General features: G+C 42.7%; 1 protein-coding gene and 1 long non-coding RNA gene across 2 annotated transcripts in view; one reads left to right on the top strand and one right to left on the bottom strand.

Annotated features, from left to right (window-relative positions):
• The window catches only part of LOC117203093 (uncharacterized), a 250,390-nt gene extending 248,648 nt beyond the window's left edge, over window positions 1–1,742 (top strand). The window contains exon 3 of the long non-coding RNA XR_004485695.2: window positions 1,606–1,742. This is a non-coding gene — a long non-coding RNA (uncharacterized LOC117203093). The remainder of the gene's footprint in view (window positions 1–1,605) is intronic.
• Window positions 1,743–2,657: 915 nt separating this feature from the next.
• The window catches only part of TNFSF11 (TNF superfamily member 11), a 35,372-nt gene continuing 12,611 nt past the window's right edge, over window positions 2,658–25,418 (bottom strand). The window contains exons 3-5 of the mRNA XM_004274560.1: window positions 9,787–9,832; window positions 9,608–9,706; window positions 2,658–4,182 (exon numbers count right to left, since the gene is read on the bottom strand). Of these exons, the coding sequence (XP_004274608.1) occupies window positions 3,761–4,182; window positions 9,608–9,706; window positions 9,787–9,832 (567 nt within the window). The 3' untranslated portion in view covers window positions 2,658–3,760. The remainder of the gene's footprint in view (window positions 4,183–9,607; window positions 9,707–9,786; window positions 9,833–25,418) is intronic.

The following is a 25,418-nucleotide window of genomic DNA, read 5'->3' as shown; positions in this document are numbered from 1 at the left end:
TTTCAGGTAGAAGGAATGACAGCAGTCACATTGTCTGTGACTGCAGGAGTGCCAAAAAAAGCCTACTACATTTTCACATTCAAATCCCAGACACACAGACACACACACACACACACACACACGCACTCCAGATGTCACTTATTATTTACGAGTCTATAAAATGGGATCATAACAGTCATTACATTGAATTGTAGTGAGGATTATAATATATTATGTATGAAAATAGCCTAGCATAGTGTTCAATATATAGGAGGCTCTCAAAACCTGAAAAGAAGCATGTCTTACTACTGCCCGATTCGCAATTTTTAACCATGGGGCTAATGCTGGCATGGATTTGGTAAAAGAGAAGAAACAAATGCAGGTATTTCTTAATCATTGATCAAGGCAAAGAAAAGTGCATGAAAATGCATGAATAGACTTGATTTTTGACAGCTGGATGTACTATAGTTCATAAGCCCTTTTCTGGGATAAGAAGGGAATTTTTTTTTTTTTTTGAAAGACTGGTGACTGCAGTGTACATTTTACAGAGCCAAATTGGGTGGGCTGGAGGGGCTCATGGCTGGGGCACTTGAAATGTAAGAAGATAGAGATGAAAAGAGTATATTTACTGCTGTGTGCCAGGAAGGAATTCATGTTTGTCCCCTGGGGCATCCATAGAGATCTGGCTCCTAAGGGGTGTCTTCCTCTAATGAAAGGGAGCTGCTGTGCTATTTACAGGGGTTCTGATGAACTTCAGGAGTCCTTTTACTGAGTGATATGCAAGTTTGGGCCAGATCTGAACTGTTCAGGACAGCCAAAAGGAGGCTTAATATTGCCACCAGCAGCTCCCTTCTCTGCCTTTACATATTCATCACTCTTCTCTCTTAAAAATAATATTTTAAAATATCTGTTCAAGATTTATTTAAGTGGACTAAATTGGTCTACCACTTCTGGGTCAGGACCTGTATTCTGGTAGACCCAGGACATTAAATGACTCATTCCTTCCAGGGGTACCAATAACCACAGAAATCTCCCTAAGCCCCCTATAGAAACAAGATTATGTCATATTATGGCTTTTTAAAAATAATTTAAAGGCTATGATATTAACAGTGCACAACAAATTTCGAAGGATTTTATTGTGAAGCACAGATAAGAAAGGTTTTCTGGGACTTCCCTGGTGGCACAGTGGTTAAGAATCTACCTGACAATGCAGGGGACATGGGTTCGATCCCTGGTCCAGGAAGATCTCACATGTCACGGAGCAACTAAGCCCGTGTGCCACAACTATTGAAGCCCATGTGCCTAGAGCCCGTGCTCAGGCACAAGAGGAGCCACCGCAATGAGAAGCCCACGCACTGCAATGAAGAGTAGCCCCCATTCACTGCAATTGGAGAAACCCTGTGCTCAGCAACGAAGTACCACCATATATTTTCTTACTAGATTCCAGGTTTTTTCCATCCCTAGGCCTTGTGTTTTAGCTCATTTTTGAGAGACTGCAAGTTAGTTGCCTCTGAGTTAAACGTGGGAAGGGATATTCAGCCCACCTCCTATCCAGTTTTGATTTCACTTCTAGACCTTCTGTGATCTCCATTACTGGGTTCAATGGCCTCCTTTCTGTTCCTACAGCATTCTGTAGATGCCCAAGACTTGGACATTACCACACTCTTACTAGGCTGGCTCCCCACTGAAATGAAGTTTCCTGCAGGGCAAGAGGAGTGCCATAGTATCCCCAGTGCCCGGTACAGTGCCTAGCACATAGTTGATGCTCAATAAATAATGTGCAGCAAACAAGCAAATGAATGAATGAATGTTATTCACCTTTGGAAATGACAGAGTCATATCCTAGAAGCCAGGGTAGCTAATAAGGCTCTCTATGTAACAAGATTTTATGTCAGTGGAGAGTAGAGAAATTCTCCAGTGGCCCCTCAAAGTTAATTTTTCCTTAAACAAAGAATATTTGGGACCAGCAATTGGGAATATGTAACAGACATTTTGTACGAATCTACCTCAGATTTACTGATAGTTTGAAAACAACAGGTGTATTTTGGTCAATGATCAAGTCCCACCCCCAAAAAGAATTGACAATTTTTTTCTTTGTAACCTCTGCCATTTTTCTCCTTTTATCCTGTTCCAACCATCAAGAAACATTTATCCACAAATGGCAAGTGTCTTGAATTATAGCTTCCTGTGTCTTCCCAAGCTGTTCATTTCCTTCTGTCTCGTGTGGAGTAATCAACATGGGCTAGATGGCTCCCTCACGTAAATTTCCATGAGGACAAGCGTCCAGCCACTATTAATGCTTCTTCACTAGTAAGAGATACAACGTTCAGGGTTTCCTCCAGGTCAAATGATGGTTCTGCAGGGCCTTATGAACTTGTGCAAAGCACTATTTTTTCTCACGATATAGGCATAACAAACTTTTCTTTTTTGAGTGGTGAAGCCTCTGTGTTCTATCAGCTACGTTCTTGCATACAAATCCCTTGTAAATTATTTTTCAAATTCCAAGGTTCAGCAATTTAATTGAATCGGTTCCTAATTTTTAATTAAATCTGCATTTCTCCCGGTAACCTTTGGAAAGATAGAAGCCACATTACCATATTGGAGAGAAAGGATCACAGAGCAAGACAGACATAAAAGAGAAGCACAAAATCACAAGGCAGGTTTTCCTATAAATTTATTTTCATACCAAAAAAAAAAAATAACATTCTAAGGCAATGTTTTTATTGTATAGTATAAAATAACTTCCACTAAATTAAAAATGGAATTTTTTTTTTGCTATAAGCCACTGATAACTTTTCCATGAAAAAAATTTACAATTTGCAGCACCTGTAGAAAAAAACACCTGTTCAATAATTATATAAATACTGTTGACAGATCCCAGTAGCCCATTATGTATCCTTTTTGGCAATGTCAGCTTTCTAAAGTCAATTAGCTTCTAAATTTGAAAGGTACCTGGTGGCCAACATTCTGCTTATTATTCAAGGCATCCATTTTAATTTTTTGGAAATAGACTTGAGAAATCTGAAAAATCTATTAAGTTAAAAAGAATGAAGAAGTATCATACAGTTGATATTAGCAAACAACATTTTTCCCCTTAGCTGCAAGTTTTCCCCAGGGGATTTACAAAGTGCACCAGTTAAATACGTCTGTACATTTAAAACATTAAATATGTCAACAGCAAGACATTTTTAAATATTTTGAATCAAATACTATAGCACAAATATAATTTACAATACTTTGCACAGAAAACATTACATCTGAAATATAACTTTAGATATTATATAAAAATACATATATTTTTTTCTCCTCATTAGAAAAAAGTATTTATTTGCAGGTTCCAGCATGATGTAACAATTCAAAAGAATTTAACCCTTCAGATGGTCATCAGTTTGCAATTAAATGACCCCCTTTCCACTTCAGCTGCATCGTGGCACCTAACCACGGATTAGAGACAGAGAATTAACCCCTCCCATAGCCCAAAGGCAGTTTTTCAAAAAGGCAACCATAATTGCTCCAATCTGCTTTAATTCTAGGAATTCATTACAAAATTTAAAAACCACTGTGTAAGAAAACCCTTAGATCGTAACACACCTTGAGTCCAACATCTCCCATTGGCTGTAAATACATTCGCTCCCTACAGAGTCAAAGGCATGGGTCTTCTCGTACCCTGTGGGTCATAGCTCTTAGTAGTCTCACACACCTACATATATCTTTCTTGGCTTGTTTTTAAAGTTTTCTATACATCCTAGGAAACACGTGAAAACGCTTCATCAAATGGGGCTCAATCTATATCTCGAACTTTAAAAGCCCCAAAGTACGTTGCATCTTGATCTGGATCCAGTAGTGAAGGGTTGGATACCTCAATGCTTATTTCCTCACCAGACCGTAGCTTAAAAAATCCCCCAACGTTTATGGAGTAGAAATGGAATTCAGAATTCCCCGACCAGTATTTGGTGCTTCCTCCTTTCATGAGGGTATGAGAACTCGGGATTTTGATGCTGGTCTTGGTGACGTACACCATTAGCTGAAGATAATTCGCAGTGAGGTTTCCCGAAGTTTCATGATGTCGAAAGCAGATGTTGGCATACAGGTAATAAAAGCCATCTTGGTTAACTATTAGTTTTCCGTTGCTGAAAGTCATGTTGGAGATCTTGGCCCAACCTCGGTCATGGTACCAGCAGGACAGACTCACTTTATGGGAACCTGAGGAAAAGAGAGGCACGTGATTTAAAACCCACCCCTTCAAGGAGAAGGACATCCTCACAATTCTATGAGGTTGGAGAAAGACCTACTGTAACAGTCATTGTTCCAATGGGAGAATAATTTCTCAGAATTTATTTTCTAAAAGGGGAGTACCAGTACATTAAGAAGTACTTGTGCTGTCTGCTAGGCACCTGAGAGGGGACGAATACAAAATCTCACTTTTCCTGCCCTCAAGGAGCCTATAGTACACAAGGGATAAGTATGATATACGTTCAGACAGGAAGCAAGGCTCGGGCCCTGATAAGAAAGGTGTGGATATTGCAATGGGAATTCAAAGGAAAGAGATTACTTCCTCCCAGAGGGCACAAGAACGATTTTGCTGTGCTACTGAGCCTGATAACTTAAAGGAGGAATTCAGCCAACAGAAACATAAAGGTCATTCGAGGTTGAAGGAAGAGAATCAGCCAGCGGCAGTTGAAACAAGAAAGCAAGAAACAAGTACAGGAAGAGAATATCCACACTCCACGTGACCCCACTTTCTCTTTTAATTCACGGAGAGAGGTATATAGAAGGAGCTGAAAATCTGGGTCACAGCAACTTGGACCAAAAAGTCAAACTCTTAAACTCTATATTCTCATCACCATTGATTTTCCCCTCCTCCAATAGCCCAAATGCCTCCCAAGGTCACACGACTGAAAAGCTACCCCCAGAGAAGTTCACAAAGAACATATCCTTGGCATTGTACTCCCCAGCTTCACAACTTCATGCAATCCTTTGTGCCCAAAGGATGGTAAAACCTCTTCTAATTATTAGACCAGAACTCTCCTTTAGCTCCTTCTCACACCTGAAATGTGACAACCGATCTTCATGTCACTGTTTCTGGAGCAGCAGAAGTTTCTAGAAAATCTTCTAAGTCAGCAAAGTGTCCAACGCTTTGAATATTTCAGATCTTTAGTGTACTTTACTAGGTCTTTACAAATTGGGACTACCTCCATGATAAACCTCAGTAATCAAATATTTATATTTATACGGATACCTATTAGCCAACTGGAAAAGATGTCAGCTAGTGGGAAAAAAGCTGTTATACTGTGGAAAGTCCAGAGTTTTCCTCCAGAGGATTTTGTAAACACTTATGCTAAGTTAAGCTTGTCATCTGCTAGGATTTCAACAAGGCAAAACAGAGCTGAGGAGTCTCAGAATGGGGTGGGGAGTAGTTTCTGCAGCCAGGGAGAAGTTCTTTGCCGCCTGTCACCCAAGAGAAATCCCCCACGGAATTTAGACTTAAACTGGATTCCACGGATCCATCAGAGCTGACAACACTTTGGCTAGAGTGGGTCCTTGGGAGATCTTTGTAGAACCAGAAACCCACACTGGCTAACTTTCAAGACTGGCCTGAATCCTGGGGAAACTTGAACACCTGCATCTTACTCTGGAGAGCCACAAATAGGATAATGTTCTATTGTCCCTGGAGGGCTACTGGGCAGCTGGGCTATGGTCTGGGGACCTCAATACCAGGCTGTTCCAGAACCAACTAGATGGTAGGGTAAGTGGAAGAAAAAAAAATGCAGCGGGGTCCAAGCTATGGTGGGGCAACCCCCCATCCTTAGACATGCCTGCAAAGGCAAAGAAGCCAATGGTTTCAATCCCCGTGCTCAGGGACAGGACAGATTTCCTGAACTGCATATCGTATCCACAAGAGGGCGCCCCAGCGCGCCTGAGAAGCCATCACAGGCACTGCTGCCTCCAGAACCCAGCACAGCGCCCTGCCCTTTTTCATCTGAGGTCCTACCTCAGATCGTCCTAAATTAAAGCATCCCAAATGTAAATATCATTCCATGGTCCCAAGTGAGTCAAAATGAGACTGTAAGACTCTATGCATCACATCCTCATGAACACTAGCAAAGTAACTTCTCCAGGCTGGTAAACAGCCACCTAGACCATTGACAGAGCTACAAAAAACTCAAGGTGTTTCCTATCTCAAACCATCCCATGGTTACCTCCTTCTTCCCCTACTCTTGTATTCAATCCTTTATGCAATCAATTATCGGTCTTATAGTTTATCTCCTATGACGGCCCTTAACAGATAGCAGCAGAAAGACTAAGGTGACGTCTACCCTCTCGACAGGTGATCAGCTAGCGTTAGACCAAGGGCTCAGAGATACAGTCCAGGAAAGGCAGGGAAGGATATGAAAGAGAGAGGAGAACACAGAAACCCTGACCGCATACCACTCCTGTTGTTAGCTCAAGTCAAGTGGAAGGAGTGTCCTTATATCCTTCTAAACATGCCTATATTTATCCATTCGCTGATCAATTTCGTCATTTAGTAGATATCTGAATGGTGCTTTCTACGGGCATTCACTCTATCCACAGTTAAGAAATGCATCAAGCAGTATACCCTCAAGGCACTTTGTAGAGGAGAAAAGAAGAAATGGGCACACCAAATGAAAACTATAACATTTTCATTTCTGCAGGTCACACAGCCCATGGCTGAAGTTCAGTTAAAGTACCTGCCAAGTGGAAGCTGCAGAAATTAGTGGCGACCACGTGAACTCAGCCCAGTGACAGAGGGCAGGGAGGGCTTGGGTCAAATGTGGACGGGCTGAGAAAAGGGAGAGGATTGTGATCGAGGGAAACTGTTCGAGCAAAGAACGGAACGCACACAGCACGCAAAGGAAAAGGGAGAAGAGCCGTCCGTGTGAACTGGAGAGCTCATGAATAGCGATAGTGGGAGAAAAGATGAGAACAGCCCCCCTATCAGGTTGGAGGACCTCACACAGCAAGCCTGGGCTTCCATCACTAGACGACCTTCAGCCGCCCCAGCCCCTAGGGTCACTGCTATTAGACATTAGAGAAGTCTCTCCAGATACTTAGCCTGAGCTGCCCTTAAGAAAGCCATGAATCCTGACCTCACAAAATACTCCCCAATGCATTTTATTCGAGAAGCTTTGAAATACAGTCAGTATAAGGCAGATTCTGATTTCTTTCTTATGTGTAAATAAGTACAAATAAGTATGGAACAGAGGCCCCGAATGAACATGCAAAATTAAAGCCATCTTCCTCTGAAGTATCCAAACTGGGAGATAAATGGACTCAAGGAGTCATTGGCCAAGCCAGAGGAGCAAATTCTATTTTCTTAAACAGAAGCATACACTCACTCATGTCACTCTGTCTCAAGCTCAATAACCATCATAAAATAACCAGGAGTTTTGCCTTCTTTTTTGGCAATGATTTGATGCAAGGTGCCTGGAGGGAGAGCTATGTAACTAAAGCATGCTTGCTATTGCCAAATAGACTTTGGCACACGGTCTAATGCAGTATTTATCATATGCCATTTAAAATGAACTGAAAAGATAAATGCAGACTACCGTACACACAGCTGACAGATCAGTATTAATTTGATTGCCTTTGCTAACATGCAAAATAGTTTTCCACTCAGAAAATTAGTGTAGTTCCACCATAAGGCACACACATACACACACACACACAGAAAGAGAGAGAGAGAGAGAGGGGAGAATTTGTTTATGAAGCAAATATCTGGGACAGTATAGTTTAGGAAAATCTAAAAATCAAAGAGTTGGTTTCTCCTTTCTATGTCTGTAGTCAGGAAAAATTCCTTTGTGGCCCATACTATATTAGTAGCTTCAAAACTGCTTATTAAAACTTGGATTTTTTTTAACTCTAAGAAGAACTTGCCTTGAATCATTTTTGTAAAACAAGAAACAGAATATATAAAATGATTTAATTAAACTTTAAATAATGACAAATTACATTCACTAAGTTCTTACTATATGCCCACTTCCATATAAGCATTTTAGTATATAACCTCATTAAATCTTTATAGCTGCCCCATGATGTACAAACTGTTACCATCCCCATGAAGAAGCTGACACACAAAGGATTCCAATAATTTGCACAAGGTCACCCAGCCAGGTAGTACGGTGGGACCTCAAACCCAGGCCGGCAGACTTGAGACGCCCTGCTATTAAAACCACATTAATCTACTTCTTTCATGAAAAGAGGAACACAAGCGCTCTGAATTTATTCCCCTCTGACAAAGGCAACAGGCCACAAGATACTTATGTAATAACCTATAGTATAAAAAGCATGGACTTGCGAATCAGCTAGAGTGGAATTCAACTTCTAATCCTGCCACGTTGTAACCTCGATCAGATAACTTAACACTAGGTGGACCTTGGTTTCCCTGTTTGCAAAATCTGAATGATAATCACTACCTTGCAGGGTTGTAAGTAAGGTTTAGAGATAATGAATACAGAGCAAAATGCCTGATACAAAGTGTGTGTATAAATGGTATAAGAATAATAACAATAATATTCCATTGTCACTCCATCATAATGTTCTTTGTGACCTTTCTGATGCTCACCTAACCCGATGTGAAGTAACCAGTGGGGATTATATGATGGAAATCACTGGTACATTAGGTAGATGGAGACATAGAGCTCTGGGTTTCCTCATTTCCAAAAGATAGTGAGGTCTCCAGTCTATTGAGCTAAATTCTTAGCCAGAAAAAAACGATAAGTCCCTGGAGAACGAGTATGTCTCATTTTCTAGAGGGCTATTGCCTCTTAGATATCACTCTGTTGAGCTCCTGCCTGGAACTCTGCAGGAGATGGCTGAGGATATGACTACCTGCAGGAATTCATGCACCTCACAGGCCAGCAATGGGGATGTGTCAACTTTTGCTTGGAAAAATAGAGATGAGTATAACACGGGATTATCCTTCCCAGTTATGCAACCTCAACTAGCAGTCTTTTAAAATAAACTCACTCTGATGATCTGAAAATGAATATAGTGATGATGTCCATTCTGGCACGATCGAGAATCACTGTTTTCCATGATGTAGAAATAGATAATCTTTCTTCTGGTCTAGAAGTTAAGGGCTCTCAAAATTTTGCTAACAGGCTAAGAATAGGTCTGAGGATTCAGATGGGCTGATAAATGACTTTTTAAAAACATCTTTATTAGAGTATAATTGCTTTACAATGGTGTGTTAGTTTCTGCTGTATAACAAAGTGGATCAGCTATATGTATACATATATCCCCATATCCCCTCCCTCTTGTGTCTCCCTCCCTCCCACCCCTCCTATCCCACCCCTCTAGGTGGACACAAAGCACGGAGCTGATCTCCCTACGTGATGCAGCTGCTTCCCGCTAGCTATCTATTTTACATTTGGTAGTGTATGTATGTCCATGCCACTCTCTCACTTCGTCTCAGCTTACCCTTCCCCCTCCCTGTGTCCTCAAGTCCATTCTCTATGTCTGCGTGTTTATTCCTGTCCTGCCCCTAGGTTCATCGGAACTATTTTTTTTTTAATTCCATATATATAGTGTTAGCATACGGTATTTGTTTTTTTCTTTCTGACTTACTCTTGAAATATTTTTCAGGCTGGATATAAATGGAACTTACCTGATGGGATGTCAATGGCATTAATCGTGAGATGGGCAAAGGGCTGAGTCTCAGGCTTGTTCCTTCTGGCCAGATCTAACCATGAACCTTCCACCATGGCTGGAGATGAGAGAAGCCATGTTAGCTCAAAGAGGAGTCCCCCTAGGGGTTTTCAAATATTTATACAGATCCATGCTTACCTTTTTCTGCTCTGATGTGTTGTGATTTAACAATATGTTGCATTTCCTGCAATAAAAAGAAAAAAGAATCTTATTTATACACTCTTTTGATAAAGCAGTTAAGAATTCAGGACTGTCGGACATACAATAAATTAATCCTCTTTCCTTCAAAATATGCCGGAAGTACATAGGCAGTAAAATTTCTTGATGTTCTAAGTAGCTATCAAGGGAAGTTCACCCCAAAGAATTATGTTGATGTGCTTAAAAAGTAGACTACACACATACCATCCAATAAAATACTTTGGACAATAAGAGGAAATAAAAGACAATGTATATTATAAAACACGGAATCACTGAACATAATTAAACATTTGTAGCAGGTACACAAATGGAGATGAACTTAACTAGGAAAATAACAATTACCACAGAATATATGACCCTCTTAAATTTTTAGAGAGTCTCTTTTTATGTCTGTTTCATTAGTGAATTCCTGTTATAACGTTGAAGCTCAGCCCATAAGAAAGAGAAAGATGCTTGGTTTCCAGTGGTTAATCTTTTATTTTAAAAAGTCACAGTGTATTTAAAGTACTACATGGAAGTCTAAGAGCTTTTTAGATTACCAATCATTAGCTTAAAATATTGCCACAAATAGAGGTTTAGAAGTGCAAGCCAGTAAAAGAAAGAACTCAAGTACATAAAGAACGTAGGTAATTGCATATCTCAATTTGAGCCCTGACAATGAAGGGTCCAATAAGTAACTGCAGGCCCACCTGAATCAAGACCTTAGCTACCATTAAATAGTAAAGTGATGTGGAGGGAACTTCAGGCTTTGACTTCAGTTCAAATCCCTTCTCAGTCACCTACAAATACTGAGGATGTTAACAGCACCTTTATCATCGGTGGCTGTGAAGACTCAATGAGATGATGCATGTAGGCACTCAGCAGATGTATGGTAACTCCATACATCTAAATACTACTAGAAACACTCTGGAGAGATTCCTAACTTCTCTGTTATTGGGGTGACCATCCATGCGAACTACCCCCCCCCCATGATGTTTGAAAGGCCAGATAGCTTAAGTTCTTGGAATGTCTGGAGAGAAGGGCTTTGAGATAGCTGATAGTTAGATAGATAGAGGCTATAACAAAACTTAACTGTTAACAGTTGGAAGGGTTCTAGTGGTAAAATTACATTGATTCTTCTCTCTGCCTTCAGGACCCCCAAGAGAGAAGAGAATCTATTTTTTTTTTTTTTTTCCCTTTTGCGGTACGCGGGCCTCTCACTGTTGTGGCCTCTCCTGTTGCGGAGCACAGGCTCCGGATGCACAGGCTCAGCGGCCATGGCTCACGGGCCCAGCCGCTTTGCGGCATGTGGGATCCTCCCGGACCGGGGTACGAACCCGTGTCCCCTCCATCGGCAGGCGGACTCTCAACCACTGCGCCACCAGGGAAGCCCCGTTAACCACTGGGCCACCAGGGAAGCCCCTCAATTCTATTTTTAAAGACCCTTGGAGGATAGCGCAGCTGTCTTCAGTTACCTATTCTAACATCCTAAAGAAGTCACAGCATGACTGACTTTTAGAAGGAAACTTTACAGCCTCATCCAAGGCTACTTCCTGCCCTTGCCTTTGACCCAGGGCACTGCCCTGCACAGCCCTGGGAGCATCTCTGCAGGAAATTCCAGGCAAATGATGGCTGGCTCTTTTGGGTTGTGCAATGCAGTGGCCCTTATCAGGCTTTGTTCCTCTCCCCACTCCATCCAAGATTTATTTCTCTCCCCTGCTGACTGCCAATCTCCCAAGTCTTTTCTCATGATCTTTGGATTCCCAATGGTACCCTGATTTCTGGAATTTCCTAGTTTAGTCTTCCCTGCATTCACAACAGGGATTTATATATGCACAATGTACCTATTATACATTGTATATACCTTTATACATTTATATATACACAGTGTATCTTTTACCTTTATAAATACATAATACATTACATATATAATATCTATATAGTGTATCTTTATTCATTGTATATATCTTTTTACATTTATAATGGAGATATATACACACAATGTTTACTAAACATTGTATGTAGCTTTATACATTTATGATACAATATATCTTTAGACATTGTATATCTCTTTATATACTTATATATGTGTACATAATGTAACTTTATCTGATTACTATCTCTTAAAAGATTGGAACAAATAGGAACCTGGGGCTTCCCTGATGGTGTAGTGGTTGAGAGTCTGCCTGCCAATGCAGAGGACACGGGTTTGTGCCCTGGTCCGGGAAGATCCCACATGCCGCGGAGCGGCTGGGCCCATGGGCCATGGCCGCTGATCCTGCGCGTCCGGAGCCTGTGCTCCGCGGCGGGAGAGGCCACAACAGTGAGAGGCCCGCGTACCGCAAGAAAAACAAAAATAGGTACCTGGATGACAGTATTTCAGAGATTTAAAGCTACCCCTCATTTTCCCTCTAGCCCCGATCTGCCTCATCCTCAGAAGGAAGAGGGGAGAGGGAAGAAGGAAGCAAAGCAAAGTATGACATATGCCTACAAATGCCTGCTTGGTGCTTTTCTATTGAGAAAAGCACACATTATTGAGAAAAACAAGGTAAGATCCATTTTGCTAGCTCAGTGGTTCTCAACCTTGAACATGCAGCACAATCTCCCAGAGGGCTTGTTGAAACACAGTTTCTGATCTGCTTGGTCTGGGGCGGGACCTGAGAATTTGCATTTCTAACAGATGAGCTGGTGTTGCCGACCTGCGGCCTCCATTTGAGAAGAGCAATCCCTCTCACATCCCAAAAGATTTCAGAGATGAGCAAATCTGAGATTTTCCTGAAGCTTGAGACCAGGCCAAAGGAGCAGCAGACAAAAGTCACTGATTAAGTGGGCAGGGAAAGTTTGTTCTCTCCTACCTGGGAATGAACTTCTCCTGCCCATTTAATCAGCAGGTGCTAGGTCAGAGCTGTCACGGAAACTTTTCAAGAAAATTCAATAACCAGTGCCATTCAGAAACACTTTCAATGTCTGCTTAAAAAAAAAAAAAGTGTGTCATGACCCAAGATGAATTAAAACTTGAGCTAAAGGCCGATGAGGTAATGCTGCTTTCATGTTATATATTGTTGGGTATCCAAGAATTGCAATTCCTCTCATGAAACCCTATAGGGAAGTTTCCACATGAAAAACAAAGTACGTGATGTGTCTGTAGCCTCAGGCTACAAAAAATGTAGTCTCAGTATCTGTTCTTATATCCCTACCCCACCCCAATCTTTTGAACTCAAGATCATTGTTATTTATGTGCACAGATATCAACCAGGAACATAACATTCTTCTAAGACTACAGTTTTAGGGTACCCTGGCCCAACTCCAGCCAGTCTAACTCAATTAGTCTGATATTGACTTGGTAGCTTTTTACAAGAACCTCCCCAGGTGATTCTAATATGCAGCAGGCGTTGAGAAACATTATTACTAATTGAGCATTTCCGTGAATGGTTGCTTGGCGACAGCTCTATTTAGTCCTAGATTTATTATATCCTCACGATTTATATATATTCCAAGTGTTGAAAATTAAATCATCCCTTACATGTGCAGCCAGCAAAAAGCCAACTATCTCCCCTTGTGTTACCCCGTTGGATTCACGTTAGAGTCAGAGGCTGGGTAACTACTACTAAGTTCACTTTTCAGACTGGAAAATGGAGGCCGAGGGAGAATAAGGATGCCCTAATAACTCTGGGGCTTGAGCCTACACCTTCCCAGTCCTCTTCTAGAGCTATCAGCCCACCCCCTTCACAAGACGTGGTCAACGAGTCTACTCCTGGAAGCTGGCAGGAAAGTATCAGTGGCCTGGGATGGGGTTCAGGACGTGCTACCCCCAAATATGGTGCTTTGGCAAGTGGAATATTTTAAGCTAAAGGATTCTGGGAAATGGCAGAGGCAGGAAGGACTACCTGGCTTTGTCCTTCTCCCCTGAAGCAGGTCACAGACCCTCACGGGAGAAGTGCCTTACCACTGGGAAGAAAGGAGCCTCTTCATCTCTTAAGACGGGAGGACGCCTAGAGGAATCTGAAGCAACAGGCCTTGCTCCGTTTCCCCCAGTTTACCATCCTTAGCTCAGACCCTGTCCTGTCCTGTCCTGTCTCATTTTTCTACACCTTTCCACCCTTCACCAAACTGGGTATAGAAACCACTCAGCTTAACTATTCCTGTGGGTCTTCATTTCCTAATGACGCATTTCCTGCGTCACATAAAACTTCCATTAAATAAATTGGTATGCTTTTCTTTTATAATTTATCTCTTGTCAGTCTAATTTACAGGGCCCCGACTGGTGAACCTAAGTGGGGAGAGGGAAGGAATTTTTTTTCCCTCTCTACACCTGCCAGGAAATTCTTAGAGGGTGGGCCCCTCCCTGAAGTAGAAACTCTGAAAGGAGACCCACCTTGACCAGGGATCTGACAGAAAGGAACCTCAACATCAGGAAATATGGTCTCAGAATTCTTGGGGAGGGGGCTTCAGAAAACAGCAGGCTCAGAACCTGCCAGGACTGGTTCAGAGCTTGGCTGGTGAAGCCTCCGAAGTGAGCCATGAGGGCCCTGGACATGGGGGCCTCACGTCTCCAAATGTGACTCCAACAAGGCCACTCCACAGAGCAGGGCCACTCTGTTTGGTCATTTTTCTCAAAGATCAGATACTTTGCTACGTACATACCAAGCACAGTTTTCTCTTGAATGGCCCCCTAATATTTTTAATTTTCAAAATTATAAGAAAGTCTTCTAAAGGAGTACCCAAACTTCACCCCAACAGACAATTCCATTTATTTCCTAAGCTTTGCATTTACGTTTATTTTCATCCACAGTAGTCCTCTTCTTTTGTCCCATTAATTAGAGTGTTTTAAAATTTGCAGAGTTCTTTAGTCCCAGATTGAATCATTCAGACATTGCTTCTGGTTTCTTTGAATGCAGAAAGTTCTGATTCATCTATTAATAATTTGGGGAAGACACTACAAAGAACATCCTAACTCCTTTCCTCTGAACAAATTATTCACATGAAAGAGATCTTTTAAAAAATGTTATACGTGTTTTATCTTATTTTATATCCAGCTGTAAATTAGAAAAAAAAAAGTTAACTCTCTGGATGCACGTTCAGTGCACTCTTATGTTGTCTACACTCTCAGAATGCCCACAGCTTTGCATAAAGAAGTATAGGTGGTTCTGATACACCTCCCAGCAAAGAGCCTCCAACAGAAGCCAGAAACAGTTTCCAGGGTGAGAAAGCTGGGCAGACAGCCCTCTGTGCGATATTCTCTTGGCTGAAAGCTACTAAAGAGAACCCAATGCCCTGCTCCCCAGGAAGATCAGCGATCTACCTTCTCAGAATAAAGCATGTTTAGCATCTGTCACATGCAAGGACAAAGAGAACCACCCCCTGATTCCCAAAACCTACTCATGACCATTAGGATCACCTGTAAGTTACTAAGAAAAATCCCATGAATGAAGGAACTTATTTATGGTCACACTGTAACAAGTAGGCTTTTCAGCGAATTTATGCATTTCTTAAATAAGCATAATTTGCGCCTAAATTATGAGAGCTTCATTTAACCCTTCAAAAGAGGACAAAAAGGAAAACCGACCTACTGGTAGACGGCCAAAGCAATCGCTGCCAGTTCAAGGATAGAAGAAATCCTCTGACATACTGCCACCTAGTGGACACTGTCTAACATTGCCAAGCCTGGGCTCCCACAGCCAGACCTCGCAGATTTGAAACTGCCGTTTTGCCCCCAACTCCAAAGTCTAAAAACAAGAGAGTTGCGGAAGTTTCACAACATTTGAAAATCTGCTCCTTGTGGTATCTTCCTATTTAGACTGCACTGACTTTTCGTCTTTGCTGTCCGAGTACATCTGAACAGACAAGAAAACAACCGGTATGATTTTTCTTTCCTTTTTTTTTTTAAATTTCGACTTCTTATTTCACTCATAGAAAAAATGTTGGGATTTCACAATTTCTCCTCCAAGAAAGAAAGTACACAAAAGATCAATATGATTGTGTAACTGTGGTCTCTAGGACTGCTTCTCTTTAACTTCTCCTGAATTCAACATCCCAGAAGTACAATTCCCAGGAGTGTGACAGGGAGACTGCTGGGACAGGCTCCCTTGGACATCTTTAAAAAATATTTTTGGGGCTTCCCTGGTGGCGCAGTGGTTGAGAATCTGCCTGCTAATGCAGGGGACACGGGTTCGAGCCCTGGTCTGGGAAGATCCCACATGCCGCGGAGCAGCTAGGCCCGTGAGCCACAACTACTGAGCCTGCGCGTCTGGAGCCTGTGCTCCGCAACAAGAGAGGCCGCGACAGTGAGAGGCCCGCGTACCGCGATGAAGAGTGGCCCCCACTTGCCACAACTAGAGAAAGCCCTCGCACAGAAACGAAGACCCAACACAGCCATAAATAAAAATAAATAAATTAAAAGAAGGCTCAACATTTAAAAATATATATATTCTGGGAACTTTTTTCAAAAGAGGGAGGAGGGAGACATCCCAGAACTGGCTCAGTCTTGATATATCAAAGCCACTTAGGAGAGACTGTACTCCGTAAGAATAAACATAAACACCTATCAGTACTTTCAACTTCTTTTGAGTAATTATGGGAATTTTGCTCCAGGTTAATTTAAACATTTACAGCAGGGCTTCCCTGGTGGCGCAGTGGTTGAGAGTCCGCCTGCCGATGCAGGGGACACGGGTTCGTGCCCCGGTCCGGGAAGATCCCACATGCCGCGGAGCGGCTGGGCCCGTGAGCCATGGCCGCTGAGCCTGCGCATCCGGAGCCTGTGCTCCGCAACGGGAGAGGCCACAACAGTGAGAGGCCCGCGTACCGCCAAAAAAATAAAAAATAAACATTTACAGCAAACGCTTAAGCCAGCCTTTGCAAACTCAGCTGGATAACTGCCCCAAACAAGACTTTGACAGCATAGCAATTCAAGAGCGAATGTTATTAAATTGGCCTCAGTTTGTTTGACTGAAGTGTTTTTTTTTTTTTTTTGGTCTTACAAAATCATATGTATAAATAGATTTAAATTTGCACTGAGGACACTCCCAGCTGGAAAGATTCCCTGCAAAAAGGTCAAGTTCCTGGAGTCTGGCCTTATCAGACTGAAAATCCCACCTGTTCATTGTGATGTGAATTGTGTGATCCATGTGGGACCTGTCAATCAGCACAGGAGAAACAATTTGTCTAGCCAGATGCTTCCAGAAACCACTGGCACCAGCTCCTACCTGGGGTCTCAGGTGGCTGGCTCCCCCTGCAATCCCAGTAGCAGCTGCAGGGACATCTGGCTGGTTGAACAAGGATTTAACACCCCGTTTGCCAGATATAATACAGGGTTCATACACTGTTAACATATGTAATGCATTCATTTTAACATCTGAATGATACCCTTCCTGTAATTCTTCTCCAACCTAGTTACAAGAATAGTGTTTTCATCAGCTGAGTTAGCACATAAATGCCACATGTGGGTTGCTTCTGAAAATGAATAGGCAGTTTCCTAATCTTGCAGAGAAATCCTGCAGACTTCCACCTTGTAAATAGCTCAGAAATCCATCCTCTCCTCTCCAGCCAGAGGACCACTGCCTTCCTTCAAGCTTTCATCATTTCTCATTAGGATTCCAATAATAACCTCCTACCTCCTCTCCTGATCTCCTGATATCCTCCAACTGGTCCATTGCTGCTAGAGTGAGCATCAGAAAGTCCGCATGCGAGCAAGCCCCTTCTCTTCTTTTTTGAAAGGTTTTTAAAAATTCTTATTGAAATATAGCTGATTTACAATGTTGTGTTAGTTTCAGGCACACAGCAGTGATTCAATTATATAGATAGATAGATGATAGATAGATTCTTTTTAAGATTCTTTTCCATTATAGGTTATTACAAGATATTGAATATAGTTCCCTCTGCTATACGGTAAGGCCTTGTTGGTTATCTATTTTATACATAGTAGTATGTATATTTTAATCCCAAACTCCTAATTTATCCCTCCCCCTACTTCCCCTTTGGTAACCGTTAAGTTTGTTTTCCATGTCTGTGAGTCTACTTCTGTTTCGTAAATAAGTTCATTTGTAGTATGACAATACTACAAATACTACTTAGTATGACAATCTCTAGGTCCATCCATGTTCTGCAAATGGCATTATTTCATTCTTTTTTATGGCTGAGTAATATTCCACTGTGTATATATACCACATCTCCTTTATCCATTCCTCTGTCAGTGAAGTCCCTTCTCTTCTGAAAACCCTCCAGGGGCTGCCTGCAGACTTCAGGAACAAGTCTACGTTCCTTACCTGGGCTTATAAGGCCCTGCACAACCAGGCTGGTTACCATTCCAGACTCTCCAGCTATTCCTCCCCTGCACCCCCAAACTCCATCACCCCTGAGGACACTCTGGACACTCAAGCCACACAGAACTACTTAGAGTTATTTCTGTCTGCAGGTCTCCTGCCCTCCCATCCAGGCAGACTTGGCGTACAACTGCTCCCCTGGAGAAATGTCTTACTGTCTTATCGATAGCTTTAATTGTAAAGATTTTTTTTCCCTTGGCATTCTTGGCTCACAAGGCACCGAAACAATAGCCACCAGGTGTTGTGGAGCAACTGAAGAGACAGGATTAGAACTGACGCCTTAGCTTCGCTTGCCTGCTCTCCGAAAGCTCACGTGGAACTTCCAATCCACGGGACATGCGGGAACACTCTGTATGCACCTGGATGGAGCTGGAGGCCCCCCCCCCCAGCTTGTCATGAAGAGTCAATGGTGACAGTTCGAAAACACCTCAAAGCAAAGAACTTTAAGAGCAGGAGACATTAAGGTTCTGTCACCTAAATACATGTCATTCAGCTAGAGTGGAGCCTGTGCTTCTCAGCCCAGATCCCCTGGAGCAGAGCCCTACAGGGCACCGGGCACCAGCAGGGAGAGGGCAGGAGCATTGGGAAGGGGGAAGGGCAGCTCCCGGCCAATCCCCACAGGGGAGGGGGAGGGGAGGGGAGGGGGAGATAGGAGGGGCCCAGGGTCCAGCAAGTGTCGGGGCTGGGGAGACGGTAGATAAGGCATAAGCCCCCCTAATCCTGAAGGTGAGAGACTTGAATTTGTAACTTTACCCTCTCGTCCCTAAAATTCTTTATTTCTTACTATGAACTACTGATTTAAAAAATTCTCTCAAAGCCAAAGTCTTCTCCACAGGATGCTATCTCCCCCGCCCTCATGCACCCCGCTCTGAGCCCCCTCATCTCTTTGTCTCCTCACTGAATCAGCCACCAACCCACGACCATCTCTGGAAATTCTCAAGAAAGAGCTTTACCAAGAAAAATGTGGACTGGCCTCCTCCTTCCACCCCAAGTACAGTCAGCGAGGGCTCATTTCTACCAGAAAGAAGTCTGCTGATTGGAAAAGACATGTCTCTGCACACACGTAATGTACTCTACCCACCGAAGGGCTAAAGAATACGGTGCCCTTGTTTTCCCAAAGCAGAGTGATGCTTTCCCGGCAGGGCGATGGCTATGCTGGGAATAGAAAATTAGTTTTTATTGTTTAACCTTCACGGTTTAAATGAGGAAGTTTCCGCTCTAGGTAAAGGTCCCTTCGGGTTTTCATAAAGTAGCCCTATGACAGCAATATTAGTCTTCATAAAGAGCCCGATTTTACAGTGTTCTGAGCTAGCGTACTCATTTATAAAGTTTCATCTAAGGGCTTGGCAGGGTAACTGCAGTGGGGAATCTTGGGCTAACTGTGCTATTTACCACGTCTCTGCTCTCTTTTGCCACTTGAAACGTAATTATGCCACCTCACATTGGCAGAACTTCTGACATTCACAAAGCCCTATCTCCTCTGTAGAAAGCTTACTCTCACATCGACTCTTCCCCAGTGTTTCTGACTGCTACAAATGGATAAAGGGGAACAGAGGTACCAGGCCAGCCACCGTGGACCAGTGAGGCCAGGGAGGGAAGGGGCAGGATGGCCGTGAAGGTCCTCCAGACTCAAAGTCCCTATATGGTGTTCATGCCCCAAAGAGGGAAGACGCTCCCTCTTGAAGAAGCAGGAAAAACACCACACTTGGGAGCGACCTCCACCCCTTGATGAGAATCTTCCAGGCACTGGTAATGTGGCTATAGCTTCAGACAATATTAAACAACCAGCCAACTGATGACACCAAGAGCAGGGATGAGCACAGATCACTCATGTGTTCATTAAACGTGTTCTTTAAACATTAACTGAGCGCCTACTCACTGTACCTGTCATTGGCTAGAGAAACCGAACATCACATAGTCTCTGTCCTTGGAAAGCTCACATCTGGGTGAGTCAGACCCACACCCGGCTCCTGGGGTCAATGCTATGATGGGGTGAATACAAGAAGCCCTAGGTGTGCACAAAAGGGGCCCCTAACCCCAAAGGTGGGCAGGCGGGCATCACTGGGGGACTCTTTGGGAAGTAGTGCCTGAGCTAAATTTTGAAAGACAATTAGAAAACTGTACACAAAGAAGAGCCTGGAATGGCACATAAAGAACATGCGCAAAGACCCATAATTCATCCATCCATCCATCCATCCATCCATCCATCCATCCATCCATCCCACAAAGCTCACTGATGGCTGCTAGGGCCAGATGCTCTGCAGGATGCTAAGATGCTGCGTGTCCTGGACGGATATCCTCTCTGCCTTCACTGTGTTTATGGCTGTAGCAGGGGGGCGGGGGTGGGGTGGGGAAGGGCACAGCCAGGTTAGGGAACTTCTAGCACCTTCCTGAGGTGGGTCCACTGAGCACAAGCTGAGGTGGGCTGAGGAGATGGAACCACAAGGTAATGAGCCTGGAGAGGCTGGCGTTGGAAGGAGAGTTCCAGAACACTAAGGGCTTTGTGTTATGTGTTCGGCAGCTCAGACTTTATCCTGATGACTATAGGGGGTCCACCAAAGGATTTCCTTAAGTAGGAAAGTAAGATTTGAATTTGAGAAGTCACTCAGCTGTGGAGAGGATGGACTGGAGGTAATGTGAGTAGGATGGGGTAGGACCTACTCAGTAGGACCACTTGCAGTGGTCCAGATGCAAAATGACAATGGTGATGGTGACACCTGTGTTCAGGTGACAACAGCAGTGACACAGAGTAAAGTATGTGAAGGTTTAGTAAGGAGGTAGAATTCCCAGGACGGGGGTGAGGTGAAAAGCCAATGAGTAAGTGTCTAAGACCATCTTCTGGCTTCTGATTCAGGGTGATGGAGATAATATCATAGTAATTCACCACAAAAGGGAGATCAGATGAGAAGCAGGTACAGGCACCGAGGAGAAGAGATTCTGAGTTCACCTCAACTTTCTGATGAAGATAAGCCTTACAGTTTATAATTATCAAGATTATTTTTACTGCTGCTACTGCTGCTATTCCCACCTAGTGTTCTCAAAGGGCAATGACTAAGGACTGGGGTAGCACCCTCGTGATGAGGAAGCTACGAGAGAATGGATCTCTCCAGACCCTGAATCTCAGAAAGTTCAAGCAAACATTTATTGTCAGGTCATCTCAGATACAGACTGTTCTCTGCAACTTCCAAGACCCGTCTTCTCCACACAACACAGGCTGAATCCTGCCTCTTAAATATAGTCATTCATTCATCAATGGCTCCCCTGTCTTCCAGTGGCCCTCAACTCTTCTTAGGATGCTTAGAACACCTCTTTGGTCAGTATCCACCCTGAAGCCTTCTTGTAAAGATGGGCCAGCCCTCAGCCCTTCTAAAAAAGGATTTCCCCTACTCCTAAACAACCAAATCAGAATCTTCGTAACAGATCTGGGAACCTTTTTCTTTCTTTTGTAAATAAGGTCCCCAAGTGATTCTTAAGATCAAGCAGGTTTGGAAAACGCTGCTCTAGGGCACGCCATTCTCTCCAGTTCCACAGGCTGTACTTCTCCTAGGACGAGCCACTCCTGGTGGAGCAATCCAACCATCCTTTACCAAGTCCCCTCCAACTGAGGACCCTCAGTCTTACTGACTTCTGAGCTCAGATCTTAGCTCAAATCTTAGCTCAAGATCCCCATGCCACGTAACGAGATGCTCCTCTTTCAGGAACGTCCTTCTTCTTCTCTGTTTCTTTCAAAATGTCAAGCCAGAATATCTTTCCTTCCACCCTGGAGTACTTCTAGCACGAAGATAAGCCCACCTCTCACCACATCACTCCCTGGTTATTTCCCTCGTGCAGACCCTCCTACCTTTTGCCCTGGGTCTCCCCTGAGATTGAGCGCATCATGGCCATTGGCCCGTTGTTGGGCAAAAGGCAGTAGATGGCCTTGGTTTTGCAGGAAAATTCTGTGGGTCATACTTTGGCTTTCCCATGAAGGCAGCTTTTATAAATGCTAGATATGATTGGGGTTGATTGAATTGCAGTTCCCAAAACTGTTATGGCAGAGATGAAATCCCATTGGAAAACCACTACATGACTAACATCTTGATTTGGGAACATCAGTGCCCCCAAACCCCAAGTTGCCTTGTGGGTTTACAAGAAACTTTCTTGGGACACATAGTCTTATATACAAAAGCAAAGAGATAATGAACGGGGTTTAATTTTTCCCCTTGTTTCTGCTGTGTGTGTATTAACTAAAAAGCAAATGAGAAATAATGGCTATGTTACAACTCCAGTGATTACAATTTCATAAACAGTTAAGATCTCCTCAACTTTTAATTGATGTCTTATGTACTTTAGTTTTAAAAATGGGAATAGGCTTCCTGTAATAATTGACATTGGAATTCTAAGGAACAGCTTTACAGATGAAAAAAACAACCACTCAATCTGATGAACTTTCTGGCTTTAAATTAATGTTCTTGAATCCACAAAACCTACTAAAAACTGGACAAGTGAGAATCAAGGTCTATTCACAGATCACAGATGCATATGACTAAATGAACCTTTGAAAGTTCATCAGAAAGATGCATGCTATTAAATCTACCTTCAAATTTCTCTCTCTTCTGGAATCTAAGTAATCTTAAAGTACTTTAACTTCTAGAAAATAAAACCTTGACTGTTCCAATTTTTCATAGACGTGTATATATACAGAATTACCTCTTGTTCATATAGTGAACCCACTTTCCTACCTTAATAGGGTTTAATGAGTACTGGAGACCACTTATTGTCCCCTTAGAATCCATCCTCTCCTCTCTCCAGTTAGTTATAGGCAACCCCTTTCCTCAAGCTTTGGTGCAAATGGTTGCCCCGCTAGAGACTACAATGTGTAGCCTACTTTGACATGACATCCATGTGTCATTTTATGAATAAGTTCCAGCCAATAAGATGCTACTAGAAATGACTGATGCCTCAACTTCCAGGTACCACCTTGACTTTTTCTTTCTCCCTTTCCTCTGTCTGGAGATGACAATGTATGGAGAAACCAATTTGGATCCAGAGATGGAAGGTACCTGTTGAGGATGGAGGTGCCTTCCTGCCAGCCCTGAACTGCCACCTCCAGATTACTGCACACGAGAGAAAAATCTTCTATCTTATTTTGTCCAATGAGGATGAGTCTCTTTGTTAGGGCAGCACAGACTATATGAAATAACAGTGAATATATGACTGAGGATCAAAGGGCTGTGAATCTTGGGTACATCATTCTTAGTACCAGGAGATAGTTTCATGTATATTGGGAATCCTGCAGGAATTAAGGCCTACTAGGCACTGATTCCCAGGGAATAAAATAAGAATTCCAGGTAAGAATTAACGGTTCAGTGATTATGGCTCTGGTCTTACTCCCCATTTTCCAGTAAATCTTTGGAGGCTCAGAGACTTACTGACTCCAGGAAATGGTTAGTCAAGAATATGCTAACAACATAGCTTCCTGGTAGTCATCATCACCATTGGCTTTTCATAGTCTGGGATGAAATAAGAGAGTTTTACAAAAACATATAAGAAGCCAGAGCTGTGTTTTTGGTTCACATTGTAAACCTGCCTCTATATAGTTTATAAGCTATGAAGAGGCAAATAGACCTGGGGAAAACATGATTAAAGCAAGAAGTCCAGATGAACAGAAATTTCAACAAAAATTAACCTGTAGTATGATTATATGGAGGCATTATTGCTTCAGGCTCTAATATTAGTAATTGTCAATTATAACATTGGTGAGACATCCAGTAGATGTGAACCGGGCTTATAACATTTTGAGTGGCTTTGTGAGTTGGTCAATGACTCATGTTTATTTAAAAATATGAGTTTACAGAGTTCAAGAAGTCATCAGTCATTTACTTGTTCTTTTCCTTCAATCTTGGGTCTAAATTAGCTGTGATATATTCACATGTGAGCGAAGTGGCTGCAGTTCTTGTCCTGATGGAACGAACCTGCGGTTCGTTCCAAGATCTCTAGGCATTTCTGATTGTGCAGCTTCTTCAGGGAAGAATTTTTAATGCTCCCAAACGCACATATTTATTTATCTAAGTATTAAATAAAAACGTTCCTGTATAGTAGCTACCTTATAAAATATTCACAAAAATATTTTGAAGCCAATATTAAAATATACAGATACATGTAAATCACCTTGCTTCCTTCCAGCATCCTAGGGAGGTCGCCTTGAAGGCACTGAACACCCCACGTTGGAGAGCAAGGGGATTGGTGTGATTTGTATATTGATCTCTCTCCTCCGTATCACCCTTTCAGATACATTTCAAAGTAAGTTTCAGGAAGTCTTTCACAAACAGGTACCCAATGTGAAATCAACAAGCAGGCATCCTAACATCAAGTAGAGTCACATCCCAGGGCTCAGGATGTATAAATATGTATAAACAGATGGCTTTCCACTGAGCCTGGTCGGGAGGTCTGAAGACCAAGTGCTACTCAGGCCTGAGCCCCCCGCACTGCTCCTCAGGCTGGCAGAGGCCAGAGAGGCGGCCAAAGCTGGAGCAAGAATTGCTTTATAAATCGGACACCGTATTTGTACTAGTGTTTTCTTTATTGTCATAGACTGTTATGAGAGACTTTGTAAATTGTGGTTGGTAGGGTTGGATCACTAAGAGGCTTTCAGAGTTCTGTGCTGAAGGGAAAAAGAGCCAAGAAAACCCAGCCACAAACAAAAAAGGCAGAAAGAACAGCATTACTTGTCTGACCAAAGACGGGCTGGGTAAACAGCACTTTTTGCACACATAGAATGTGATACTGTGCTTATGTCTAGCATTTGTTACCATGGGATGCGGAGATCTCTCGGTAATGATTGCAGCCACAAAAGTGATTGTGTTTTACGGGTTCACCCAATATCTATATTAGAACTGAAGCTAAGATACAAACCTACTTATGAATGCCTGATACATCCATCCTATTTTTAGCATCAGCAAGAGAAATGAGAAATTTGATTCTTTTGACAAGATGTGTAGACTGTCACCTTAACCAATAATCCTCATCAAAGGATAACACATTTGGCAAATCATTATTTGGCCAAGGTAAGAGAAGGGTAAGTCCTTGGTTAAAGGACAAGTTATAGCAAAGTGCCTAGCACAGTGCGTGCACTGAATAAAACTGCTTGAGTCTAATGATAAGATGAATAACGTGTGTCTCCTTCCTAAAGAGTCTCTTGTCTGGGGGAAGAAATGGCATCTTCTACCTCCAAACACACAATGGTATATTATGACAACTTCTTATTCCTTAAAAAGAATTACCTGTGTGTAATAT

The sequence above is a fragment of the Orcinus orca genome, chromosome 18 (assembly GCF_937001465.1).
Source record: "Orcinus orca chromosome 18, mOrcOrc1.1, whole genome shotgun sequence".
NCBI lineage: Eukaryota > Metazoa > Chordata > Mammalia > Artiodactyla > Delphinidae > Orcinus > Orcinus orca.
The sequence above is the reverse complement of the archived record's forward strand: the minus strand, read 5'-3'. Positions and strand labels throughout refer to the sequence as shown.